Source organism: Danio rerio, chromosome 19 (assembly GCF_052040795.2).
Source record: "Danio rerio strain M-AB ecotype USA chromosome 19, GRCz13ab, whole genome shotgun sequence".
In the NCBI taxonomy this organism is placed as follows: Eukaryota; Metazoa; Chordata; class Actinopteri; order Cypriniformes; family Danionidae; genus Danio; species Danio rerio.
The window spans coordinates 29,832,142-29,846,255 of record NC_141039.2 but is presented as its reverse complement, the minus strand read 5'-3'; the positions used below and the strand labels follow the sequence as shown (position 1 = coordinate 29,846,255).

The 14,114-nt window shown below is 35.2% G+C and overlaps 1 protein-coding gene across 3 annotated transcripts in view; it reads left to right on the top strand.

Annotated features, from left to right (window-relative positions):
- Nucleotides 1-14,114, top strand: part of adcy2b (adenylate cyclase 2b (brain)) — a 167,732-nt gene that overhangs the window by 32,765 nt on the left and 120,853 nt on the right. For all 3 annotated transcript variants that reach the window (XR_015515971.1, XM_087294514.1, NM_001099987.1), the window contains exon 2: nucleotides 4,292-4,489. Coding sequence is in view for 2 of the 3 variants with exons in the window: in XM_087294514.1 (XP_087150640.1) it covers nucleotides 4,292-4,489 (198 nt within the window). In the remaining variant the exon portion in view is untranslated. The remainder of the gene's footprint in view (nucleotides 1-4,291; nucleotides 4,490-14,114) is intronic.

Genomic DNA, 14,114 nt, shown 5'->3' with positions numbered 1-14,114 from the left:
GTTTATATACTTTTTTTGTCAGATGAACCCAGTTTGAGTAGTTTATAGGTAACGTATGTAAGTTTGACACCCAGTGGTTGAACTATGTATTGCACTCCTGGTTTAAAACGCACTCAAACGCAGGTTGCCAGATTGACAACATCAGGACTGATTAAGTCGTGTTCTAAATAAAAGCATCGTCACGCGACAGAAGGAATATTTTCCATATTACAAGGAGTTCCTAACCAACACCTGAAATTAATATTTTAGAAACAGCTTCTATTTCTTTCTGCTGAACAACATGATAAACTGACAATGATCACCTCAGGTACACATCATGTGCTTTATTTTGTGTTAAATGCTAATAATGTGAGTTTGAACGCCATTTTACATGACATTTATTGCCATACTACTGAAAGCAGCTGCAGATAGTACGCATCAGATCTTGAAAATAAAATAACCCATTCGTAATTGAACTTTAGAGCTGTTACTCAATGCAAGCCAACACATATCAGTAATTTAGCATGTTTAAAGAGGTTTATTGTATTAATTAGATTATAAACCTTAACATTTCATTGTAGTGCAGTGAGTGCACTATTCTGTGTTTTTGTATAGCTGTGTTTAAATGGATGTCATGCTTCGTCTGGTGCAAACAGCCAATTTGTTATCACTTCATATCTTGTCAAGTAGCGTGTTATTAGTACATAGTGTTACAATGTAACCTGCTCACCTAATATTTACTTTCGTAATATTTATATTTCTTAATTATTAACCACCTCTTGTAACTCTGAATCCTTGTCTCATTTTGCAGTCTGCTACTGTTCACAGATGGTTGTATTCAGTCACGGATGCACACTTTAGCCTTCCTGACTGAATAAATGAAGTACGCTGTTTTCCACCCAGGTAACCAGGGGTGTTAAATATAATTGGCTAAACTGGCATTGGGTGAGTTAGACCAAAACAAAGACAGACGTTCCTGCATAAAACACACTTTTTTAAGTAGAATATCTGACTTTAGCATTGTTTTTTAGCTAAACAAGAATGTTAATTTAGCATGCTACTTAAACATCTGCAGACATATTATGGTATTTTTATGCTTTAGAAAAGTCAAAAACTTATACACACATGCAGCACCTTTAAAATTATATCCTGGGTCTTGTATGTAATTGGATAGAGGCTTTTATTTTGTAGCTTCCAAATTCCATCGTCAGACTAACCCATACACCGCCAGGAGTTTAAGCATATCTTATGAAGCAGATCAGTGTGTTTTTGTAAAAGAGATATTTCTAATCTTTAAATTATAAACTCCAATCAAGTTATGTTTGACTGATACATTCAACGTGTGACATTAGATGGTTAGACACATGTATGCAACATTGTAAGAGTTTTATACTGTTAAATGTCGTACAGTAAAACCAACAAGTTTTCTTATTCGTCATCATCTTCTGTGCTTAACAGTCTGGTAAGTTGTTCCCATGAGGCATGTCTATTTCCAGAGCTTCATCTATGAATGTGTCTAACTTTATGCACCATATGATTGTATACGTCAGTCAAGCATAACATGCATTCGGCCACCACCAGAAATCAGTGGTTGGAGTTATAATTAAAAGAATTGAAATAGTGCTGATACAAAAACATTTATAGGAAATTTGTTAACCCCCTGATGGTATATAGGTTAGTTAGCCAACAGATGTACATGTTTTTGAAAGCTTCTCAACATTTTTATACAGTATTAGAGAGCTGGAAAAAATGTGAAAAATGCAAAAGTTATACATGGATGGAATGAGGGTTTATGGAGTAAATTATGGAGTAATTTTAATTTTTGGGTGAATTGTTCCCTAAAAAGACCCCAAAAATACCCATTAAGGTATGAACATTTTGAAATTTACATGTTTGGATGTATAAATCCTTTAAAGTTTGAAAGTAGTCATTTTGACACACTTAATCATCTGAAGTGCTTACTTGCTGGAGCGGCACTCATCAAAGTGAATCCACAAGCATCATTCAAATCACCACATTTATCAGTAAGATTATTCAAAACATTTACATGGTTTATTTTTCATATAAATGCATTAATAGCAGGAGAGATTGGGCAGTGAGAGTACTAATTAACTACATTAAATCAAATGTATAAGAGATTGAATACAATGTTTAAATATACTAAGTGTTTGATGCAATCATACATATTTGACATTATACAGACCTGTAGCCAGGGCAGGGTTAGGTGGTTGTAAATGATATTTGATGTAATTGATGTATGTGATGTATTTGACGTAAATGATAATTGATGTACTGTAAATCTTTTAGAAAATTGTGGTTATGATGACCACTCAGCAAGTTAGTTCTGCAAAAAATAGTGCTTAAAATGTCACTAAATTGCAACCCAATTAAACCTCATAATTACTGTAAATAGAAAATAAAGGTAAATAACTGAAAAAAGATCCACCACTTTCACCGGGCTGGCTTCGGACCTGATAATTCTGTTTTTAGCTTTTGAATCATGAATTTCAACCAAGCAAATCATCCTTAATTGACCATGACTCTATCCAAAAATAATCCAAAATCACATTCTGTTTGAGTAGGTACTACATTTGATTATGGACTCTTTTCACATTTGCGAGTTTCTCAGCAGCAGAGGTCATCATAGTAACTTAGAGTGCAGTGAATGAGTACAACAAATATTTTTTTTACAATCCCATTTGCTGAAATAATAAAAAAAAACACTACAAAGATGTAATTAAGACTTTCAGAAAAATGAAAAAATTGTGTGAGACTGATAACGGCAACCAGAAGATAGAACAATGTCAAATTTACCGTCCTGCCCCCATACAGGCTGCTTTAGAAACACCTCGCACAAGTGCTAATTCATTTTTGGTAAATTGATGCAAATATGTTATAATACATATGTAAATAAATACATATACATGTACATGCATTAAAAAAAAAGCTAAATATTAAATACTTTAATGGATTTAGGATTATGATGACCTTTATACTCGTCATAACAGTCTTGGAAAAAGGGTGCATACTTCATTAACAAGTTAATGAATAATCACCATATTTTTTTTTTTTTGTTACATGGCTTATCAGTCTTAGATCCCACTCAAAAATTATGTCCCATGGCCTCATAAGTGCACACTTTAGAATATTGCCAAAAGTAGGTTAAGTAGGTCATCTGGATACAGCTTTTCAAATACTGTGATTTTAGACATACAATACTATTAGGCTCATTTACGGTTTTTCATGTCATTTTAGAACCCATATGTTTTTTATTTTAATTCATATAAGCTTTTTTTAAACTGTATATCCTACTGTCTTATTTGAAATAAGCAGAAATAAATGTTTTATTTCAATTAAAATGTTACAGTAAATGTTGCCTACAGCAGACATTGAAGCCTTCGGCACAGACATTTATGAAGTTAAAGTGTATTTCAAATAACTGTTGTACCTTTTTTTCAGTTTTTCACGAAGAGACCTAAAAGAAGTCACAGTTTCTACAAAAATATTATTGGCAAAAAAAGCAAAAACAAGCCTTAAATCATCATATTAGTATGATAATGCAAGTTCATAGTGTTGTCATGATAAAAAAAAAAAAAAAGATTTATAACTAACAGGGTGTTTTCTTCTCTGTTTTGACCCTCTCTATGAAACACTTGACTTTGGTTTGGTGATTGGGTAACAGTTTTGCATGTTGATATAATAGATGAGTGCTCTTATGATATTGTGTCTTTAAAACAATTCTATATATAACGTTTTAAAAAGCTTGTATGAAATTCTCACATTTTATGAGCCGTAAACATAAATCCTGCCTTATGTTCGCATTACACACTGAAAAATATGCAACATTATAGATGTAAAATGGGTTGTTTCATGTTGACTTTGAAGTGCGTTAATTGATTTGATAACGTTTTGAGAGCACAAACCCAATTTTATATAATGATATTTGCGATAAGAGTTTAAGTGCGAAGGTTTTTTTTCAAATGTTAATTGTCCATATTAATTAATAATTCAGCAGTGAAACACTATTATCACATCAACATACATTTAGACCACATTATGTTAATGGAAAAGTTTGAGCAGACATTATAGACTGAACTTTGGTCCAGAAAGTCTGAGGTGAAGGTCAGAGTTTGTTTTGCCATTGAATCACACAGAAAATCCTTTCAGTTCTTTTTTTCCATATCAAATGAAAACCCTGCTCTAAATGTGTCTCTTTTATCCGTCTTTTTCATCGCAATAGTCCGTCCACTTCTATAGCAGATTGTCAATGCATAAATGACTGAACCATGAACCTGTCTTTATGTTCCAACAGGACATGGAGGAACACATGGCCTTCATCATGACTGTGCCTACAACACTGGCCATTTTTTTGGCCATCTTCATTCTTGTCTGCATCGAGTCTGTCTTCAAAAAGCTCCTTCGCCTCTTCTCCCTGCTCATCTGGGGCTGTCTGGTTGCCATGGGTTACCTCTTCATGTTTTTCGGTGGGATCATCTGTCCGTGGGACCAGGTGAGACTTGAGTGACAGCACTTTCATAGCTCTCCAGTTATTTTATTTTTTTTCATTGTCCGCCTTCGACCTCTATGGCTATCAATCTATAATTTGCCTTATTGTCACACTGAGAATGCCAGTGTCTGATTTTGCCAGTAGAAATGTCCTATTTATATGTTGTCAGTGACAGAGTGCAAACATACACGTCATATTTTCAAGCTAAGAATGATGGATTTTGATCAGGCAATCAAACCACTACTTTTCAAGGGCACATATGATTCAAAATCAACTTTTGGAAGCTATTTTGACAGAACTGTGTGTGAGTATAATGTATTCACTGTCATATTAGAGTGCAATAAACAAAACAAGTCTCTTTATTAAATTTCCTGACAATAAATAGAATCCAAATACTAGTGATTTTGAGGCCGATCATAACGTGACATAGGAATGGGGTTTCCCCCTCCCCCCCCTCAAATTGATTGACATGCGTTTTAACATGTCTCCGTAGTAATGCATATAAACATGTCCACAAAATAGGATTTGCAAAGAAACTGGGATTAAAAGATCTGTTCAAACTCTTTGTGATCACTTTAATAATTAGTTTTACACATTTTTTTAAACAGTGTCTTTGAAATAAAACAAAGACTGTAAAATTACCATGTAATTCCTAACCACTAGAATCACCATAGCAGCATAGTGTCAGTAAAGTCATGTATGTGTGTACTGCAAATGTTGTAATGGCTTTTTTGTGTGCCTTATCATTTTAGAAAGGCTTGAATAAACTCCACCAGAAATTCATCAAATAAACTTAATTGGTATTTTTGACTAATGAGCTGGATTTCTGCTTCATACATGTCTGTCTCTGTCACTGACTGCTGTTTATCTGGTGTAACACATAAGAAGCAGACACGCATGTGGGAACAGTGGGAGGGGAGAACCAGCTCATTTACATTTAAAGGCACAAGCTACAAAAATGGCTACACTGTCCTCAGAGCTCAAATAGTCAATATCTGCATTGTATTATAAATAAGCTGAATATTATTTTGAGCTGAAACTTTACAGACACATTCTGGAGACACCAAAGGCTTATCTTACATCTTGTAAAAGGGTTAAATTAGGAGCCCTTTCATTAACCAAAAGTACATGTCTGTATAGGTTCTACATTTGAATTTGAATTTACTTTACTACCATTAAAAAGTATTTATTTCCATTTATATTGAATTTGAGTAGTGTGAAGGAAATCCAGATATATATCCACCATATTGTCATTATCACATGAACTACCAGATTCTTTATTCATATTCATAAATCTTCTCCCATGGCCTCATGGGATAGCAAAATGTCTATTGAATGCTCACTTCAGAATCCAGGTACTTCTAGACTCAATCCAGGCTTTGGCTCATGCTTTCTTACATACTATATGTAGTAAAGAAAAATGCAATTTTATTATTAGCTATTTGTTTAAAGTAATGATCGCTTATATCAGCAAATATTAATTATTTTGATTAAAGATTTTAAGGTGTTAAAAAAGTTCATTTTGAATGAATGCAGATCGGTCTAAACAAGCTAATTTGTCAGATTTATGAAGGATAACAGCTATGATTGGATGATTTAAATAAACTAATATAAAAGCTAATATGATATTGTTTGTTTGTGATGTGAAGTGACACTGGACAAGGGAGTGTGGATCCAAATGCAGGTTTATTTAGCAAAACGCCAGGCAAGCAACGGTCAACACAGGGCCAAACAGACGTATACAGGCAAATCCAGATTCATAGTCAAAAATAGCAGGCGAGTGGTCAGAAGGCAGGCAGCAGACAGAGATAAACAATAAAAAAACAAATCAAAGGGAGGGTCAAAACCAGCAAGACAAGGCAAGGAAAACACGTTGTAATGTCACAGAAACAGATAGCAAGACTTAGCCTTGAAGTGTGGGTATGTGTTCTGTAAAAATAGCACTTGGTTCATGAATAGCTTCAGCTGTGTCTGTCTGCAATCATGGGGATCTAGGCCAGGTGTGTAAGTGGTGCATGACCGGATCTTGTTGTCCATTTAATGGCGGATTTGTAGTTCTATGCAATACTGGGTGTTTACCAGTGATCTGCACTGGCTGGATCGCTAGTGATCGTGACAAAAGAGTTGACGTCCAATTGAAATTGTACCCCAATGTCATGGGACACTGCATTTTGTTTGTAAATGAAAATTTGTTTGACGTCAGAACCCAACGTCAGGCCAATGTCAGTGTCCAACGTCTGACAGACATTTAGGTTACTTTCCAATGCAACCAAAAAACAACTACATATCAACGTCCAACGATGTTACAGCTTGATGTGTGTAGATGTCACCAATATGACCTCTATCAGACGTTGGATTTTGGTTGTCATACCACACGGATAAATGTCAGTATTTGACGTCAATATGACGCTGGTTTAAGATGTTGGCGCAATGTTGGATTTTGGTCACTTTCCAACACAACCTAACAACAAAATATCAAAGTGTGTTCATGTTACAGCTTGACATTGTGTAGAAATTTCCACTAGGACGTCTATCAGACGTTGGATTTTGGTTACCATACCTGACGAATAAATGTCAGAAATTGACATCAATGTGACGTTGGATTAAGGTGTTGGCTCCACATTGGATTTTGGTCACTTTCTAACCCAACCTAAAATCAACAAAATATCAACATCATTTCACGTTGTTATTGGATATCAAAATTAAATTGTCTTCAGTAGCTGGCAACCTAAATCTAACGTAATATTAACGTCTTATTGCTTTGTGTCTGCTGGGAAGATATTTTAAAGAATGTTGGATAAAATCTATGGTAGAAACAATAAATGCTATGAAATCAATGGCTGTTTTTCCCAACATACTTCAGGATACTGTATTCTCCTTTGTGTTAGGGTGCTTTTACACCTGCCTTATTTAGTTTGGTTGAATCTCACTAGAGTTCGTTTTACCCCTTGGTGCGGTTCGTTTGGGCAGGTGTAAATGCAGCAATCATACTCGAGTGCGCACCAAAAGCGGACCAAAAAAGCGTACCTGCTTGAAGAGGTGGTCTCGGGACGGTTTCAAACGAACCCTGGAGCGGGTAGGCTGATGCGCAGTGCATTATGGAGGTAAAAAATATGGAGGAAAAATTTTTGTTGACAGCGCTTTACCAACAGAGAGAGGGAAAAACATTACCTGATGGATCTTTGGTAATATTTCCGCAAGATGACCATGTCGCAGTTTCGCTAAATTAATTCACGCCTCCTCCTGAAGTGACGTGCGATGCATTAAAATATTGTTTTCCAGCTGCGGCCACGCTTCATTCTTGAAATGTATAGTTTGTCGTGAATTCTGACCAATCCATAAGCAGTTTAGGAACTATGTCAGTTCAACAACATCTGGCCAGTGAGAGATGTGGATTTTGTCACTTGACTGCATTTTAGTTCTTTTCAACTGGTTCGGACCAAAGCCAGCAGTGTGGTGTGAAAACAACCCAAAGACGGCAGAAAATGCAACAATGTATCATTTATTGCTCTTGGTCCGGACCAAATGAAGCGAACTACAGATGTGAAAGCACCCTTAAGCAGAAGAAGGAAACTCAAACAGGTTTGAACAAGTAAAGGATGAGTACATTTTTTGGGTGAATTATTCCTTAAAGAATATAACATTTTTCATGTTTCATCAGCCTTTAACTTAAATCCTGCTTTATAATTGGCATTTCATATACTCGTTTACCCCAAAAAAGCTCTCTGTATTAGTACACTTGTTTTTTTCAGTGTCTGCCTTCAACCTCTATCACTATCACTCTGTAATTTCCCTTCTTATCACACTGAAGCGCTCAGAATGTAGCATTCGTCATGCATAAACCACAAGTTGCATCAGTGCAAAATATATGTAGATGTTCAGGTAAATTGCTTGGATGAAAAGCGCTCCACAATCATGCAGATATTCACTACGCCGGTGTCATTTTCCCCCAGTCATTTGCACAGTAATTCATGAATTTTAGCATGCGAGCTGTTCCGCGCACTGAATCATTCATTAGTTCATTGAACTCCGCTTAACACATGAGTCTGGCTAATGACTGTGACACAGTCTCAACGTAAATGCATGTCTTAGAGTAATTATGACAGTTGGCACTATTTCTGTCCACCTCTGCATCTATGAAGCAAATCAGGTATGAAGCAGCCTTGTTCGCGTACTTTATTTCTGCTTTTTGCTCAATGATTTGCATTCAGCCAATCGCCATTTAGCAAGATGGCCAAAAACAGCAGTGGTTTTGTTGAGCTTTTGTAAACAGCTCTTGAGTTATGATATTACTGCGGCTGTAGGAGTAGAGATTGGCTGTTTGGTGCGGGAGTAAATGTAGCTTGCGGTGAGTCATCCGGGCTGTTTGCTCGACATGACTTAATAACTTAATAACTCGCATGGGCTTGGTGATCTGGAAACGATGTGATATGCATATACGACACAAACTGGCTCCGGATCAAAAGACGGCAGCATTTCATCAGGAACTACTCCAGTAAGAGCTGGGTGGCACTTACATGACATCCATTTTAAGCTATGAGTCGTAAATAAGCCCACTGATCTGGAAAGAGATGTCACTGTTAGAAGTGAGGTTATTGGTAACATATTAATTAGTGGGCCAAATTTGTAATGTATTAATATCATATGACTTTGTATATGACTTTTGTATTTTACTTTGCTTTTGTTTGTCTTTTTGTTTTGCGTTTTTGCTTGGATCTTTTGTATTTTTGCTTTGCTTTTTTACGTTTTTTATTTAATTTTTGCGCTTTTCGTTATTTTTTTGTTTGTTTTGCTTTGGTCTTATGTATTATTTTTGTTTTTGCATCGTCTGGTCTTTTGTTTTGCTTTGCTTTTGTGGGATTTTGTGCTATGCTTTGTTTCATCTTTTTGTTTTTGCTTTTATTTGCTTTGATGGTTTGTATTTTTGCTTTGCTTCATAATGTTTTCGTTTTTTTGCTTTTCTTTAACTTTGCTTTTTGCAATTTTCATTAGTTTTTTGTTGGTTTTGCTTTGGTCTTTTGTATTATTTTTGTTTTTGCAATAGTTGGCCTTTTGTTTTGCTTTGCTTTTGTCGCATTTTGTGCTCTGCTTTTGTTTTGTGTTTTTGTATTATTTTTATTTGCTTCAGTCTTTTGTATTTTTGTTTTGCTGATAAATTGTTATTTTTGCTTTTCTTTAACTTTACTTTTTGTGCTTTTCATTCGTTTTTTGTTTGTTTTGCTTTGGTCTTTTGTATTATTTTTGTTTTTGCATTGGTTGTTCTTCTTTTTTGCTTTGCTTTTGTGAGATTTTGTGCTCTGCTTTTGTTTTGTGTTTTTGTTTTGCTTTTATTTGCTTTGCTTGACAATGTTCTTTTTTGCTCTTTTTTAACTTTGCTTTTTGTGATTTTCGTTTTTTGTTTGTTTGTTGCTTTGTTTTTTGTGTTATGTTTGGTTTTGCATTGTTAGTCTTGTTTTGCTTGATTTTGTGCGATGCTTTAGTTTTGCTTTTGTTTGGTTTGATGGTTTGTATTTTTGTTTCACTTCATAACGTTTTGTTTTTTTCGCTTTTCTTAAACTTATTTTTGTGCCTTTCATTTGTTTTTTTTTTTTGTTTTTTTTTTTGTTTTTTTTCGCTTTGGTTTTTTTGTATTATTTTTGCATTGGTTGGTCAGTTGTTTTCCTTTACTTTTTTATGGGACTTTGCTTTTATTTTACATGTTTTGTTTTTCATTGCTCTTGTGGTTTTAAGTAAAGACATTTGTCACTACATATTGAAAAATATTAGTATGAAGAAGTCATTTGATGTGAGTAACATTTTATGATTGCATTATTAAAAAAAATACAAAACAAAAAAATAAGTAAAAACCAAAACACTTCATATACTATATAAAGCTATCAGTAGAAATTACCTTAAGATGAGAACAAACTTCTTGCCCTAAAATTATTAAAGTTCCCATGATCTAGAAGCTGCGACAGTTATTTTTTCATATTGTGATGCAATTCCTAGAGAAACGGAATATTGAGTGACACAACTGTGTGCGTGGCTTGTTTTTCTACTGCAAGCTGAATTGGTGAAAAAAGTGGGCATACCATTCAGAAAAATCTGGAAAAAAGTTTGAAGAGGGTTATTACAACCTAACTTTTGTTATGTTTTGTTATGACCATTTCTGTTTGTTGTCAAAACTGACAGTTATAGCAGTATAGGTAAATATGTTAGCCATGACCAATTCCTAAGATATACGTAATCTGACAGTTTAACTGGAAAAAGAAATGAAGTGCATTTTCAGATTTTAATTAAAAATTAGAAGGGCAAACTTTTTTTTTTCTTGACATGCACAGATTAATTGTTCAGCTGTATGCATGTGTGAGCCTATGAAAAATGCCAACAGTGGTGCTACGCAAAAGCACTTCTGTAGCACTATATCTAATCTTGCATATGCACCTGCGTACCATTTAGGTGCTTACCTGCTTACAAAGCTAGATTTTAATGGACATCTGAAAATAAAGATAAGTTTTTTGCTTTCCTTTTGGAGATGGTGCAATTACGACATCTACCCCAGCAGGCCCATTGGGCCATGCTAACCATAAATTAAACCAATTAACCATTAACCAATTAAACCTTCAATCCTTATCTAGTCCAGATGGATTGTCATGTTGGGCTGGTGTAGATTATAGCAATTCCAACTGGAGCAACTGTTAAGTTAAAACCTTAAAATCCCAGTGAAATCAAAATAAACATGTTAGTATCAGTACGTTAGTCTTAAGAATATCTATAAATGTGCTTCAAAACCGCGACATAATTCACATTTAAAGGATATAAACATTTAAAGCTTCTGCCTAAATGGATTAATGATTTTAATGACATTAAAACCTCATTCTTCAGTTTCTCATCAGATCTTCTATCCAATCAAATGCTCTCTAGTATATGACATGCCCCGCCCCCTTCAAGCCGCTTCTCATTTGACATGCTTGAGCTCAACCTCTGGCAGAGCTGTGATAAAAACAAAACGCTCTTGGCCGGAGGATCTTCTCTACAGTATGTTCCACCTTGTCTTTATTATTCATCTGAAATTATGTCACACATTGAATTTCAAAGCACTTTACGGGATCTTTAAGTTGTGAAACTAGCAGTGGGATACTAGTACAGTAAAACTTAATATATAGTGGTGAGCAGCGGGGCATTTTTTGTCAGACCGCTGTCATATAAATGACTCCCCAAGCTTTCTGCAGTCAAACCAACATAGTGTGACTAAAGGTTCAGCTCTAAGAGAGATCCAGAAGTGTGATGGGGGAAATTCTGCTAATAAGACTTCACATACAGTATGTGATGCTGCAAAAGAACTAGTCAGGTTCAGGCAATCTGAATAAGCCAGCGCCTAATTAGGACTCAAAGTGCTGCAGCACAGTACTAATTAGCAAAGACTTTCTGGAAGTGTCTTAAAGTAGCATGTGTGCACTTATTAGCGTAAATGAATGGGACGGTAGCTATGTCTACAGTAGTTGACGACTTAAAGAGCTGTATTAGGCTATGCTCTACTTAATTTCCTGTTTTCAACTGTAGGTTTTGAGCTGCACGCTGTGCTGTTTTCTGGTTATGTTGTTTGAGGGGCAACATCACTAACTACACCGCCACATTGACTGAGCTCTAATAAGCTATATGCTCGCTGTCGCTTTCCGACACTTGTAAGGAAAAACGGTGGCATTTTCCCCCAGCATGGGTCGAGGTGCTACTACAGATGAAAGCCCTCACTGTTGCTTACAGAGGTCTGTAATGCGGGCACCATTAACCCACAGCAGCAGTTCTCCATTAGAGACGCCCATGAAAAGGCAGCAGCTTTTGTATGTTGTACAGAAGAGAGAAGATAATTGAGCTCAGAGGCAGCAGATGAACAAAAGGCACCGTACTCACCTTACGCCAATCAGCCTGAGGGCAAAGCAAGAGAAAAGACCCCTGAAAACACACAGGACCCCCGTTTCCCACAATTCGCAGTTGCCAGAAGTGCCGCTTGAATGCCTTGTATGATAGACATAGAAGAATGATGGGGAGCTAATGAAGTAATCAGAGAGCGAAGGAGGCAGACAGGTGGAAAATAGATTTTAGAGTCACTTTAAAAACAATTTAGGGAGGAAAGTGACACATTTTGTTACTGCAATGAAGCTAGGAGAGTGAAATCTGTAAATCAGTGGTGATTGCTGTAAGATGGCACAGTATACATTTAGTGAGAATTTGAAAAGCAGCTATTTTCATATATATGACAAAAGTCTTGTCACCTTTCTAAGTTTTAGGAACAACAACTAATAATTGAATTCTAGTGGATCATTAGGTATCAGAAGTGGCTTATTAAAGGCAAAGGCCTCTAGATTACGCTTTAAAAAAAAATAATAAAGTATGAAATGTCTTGATTTTTAATTATTTAATTAGGACAGTAAGGTCTGACTTTGCTTAGACAAAAGTCTTGTCACTGAACAGAAATAATGTACATTATAGAATATAAAGTCATGGTGCGGTGGAAAAATAATGAATATTGTGGATGACTCCCATGAGCTTGGAAGACTGCATCCATACATCTCTGCACTGACCTAAATACCCTATTAATAAAGTCATAATGGCAAAGAAAGCGTTCTTGCAGGACTCTCAGAGTTCATCAAACTTCTTTGGATTCATCTTCAAAGCCTCCTTCATCTTACCCCAGACATGCTTAATAATTTTTATGTCTGGTGATTGGGCTGGCCGATTCTGGAGCACCTTTAAGTATGCTGAAGTCCTGCTGAAGAATTTGCCCTCTTCTTTGGTTTGTAGTATAATGGGCAGCACAAATGTCTTGATACCTCAAGCTGTTGATGTTGCCTTTCACTCTGCAGATCTCAAACGCGCTCCCATACTGAATGTAACCCCAAACCATGATTTTTCCTTTACTAAACTTGACTGAATTCAGTGAGAGTTTTGGGTCCATGTGGGTTCCAATAAGTCTGGTACTAACTGACACATCGTAATTGGGGTCGAAAATCTATAAATGTGAATGATAGATCACATTTTACAATTTAAGTGAACTGATTTGGTTAAAAAAAAAAGCAAACTAATAAAACCTTATCAATACAATATAATTTTAAAAACTAATAGCAAAGCAAAACAAAATGGAAGAAAAAGCAAAAGCAACACAAAACAAAGCATCAGAAATTGATTCAATGTGGTAAATGTGTTGATTCAAAGTCTATTATTACGTTTTGGTTGTTCTCTCTAAATAACAGACAGTAATATACAGAAAATAATATGACTAAAAAATAACTTGATGTATGATTTAGATCTTCGTCGCAAGTGTAGTGATGTCATGGCAAGAAAAATGACTGGTTTAAAACTAAAAACAAACTAAAAACTTAAGCAAAACAAAATGGAATTTAAAGAAAAAATTAAGTAAAACAAAACAAACAAAATAAATACTGAACAGAAAAGAGAAATACATATATAATAGCAAAACAACCAAATATAGCAAAAGGAAAAATGCAAGAACAAGGCAAAACAAATAAATCAAAACAAAAAAGCTGTTTAAACAAAAAAGCAAACCAAAACAAAACAAATACCGAACAAAGTAAATAAAGTTAAGAAAATATGATAAGACTAAGATAAGCATACCTTTGATTAATCATGA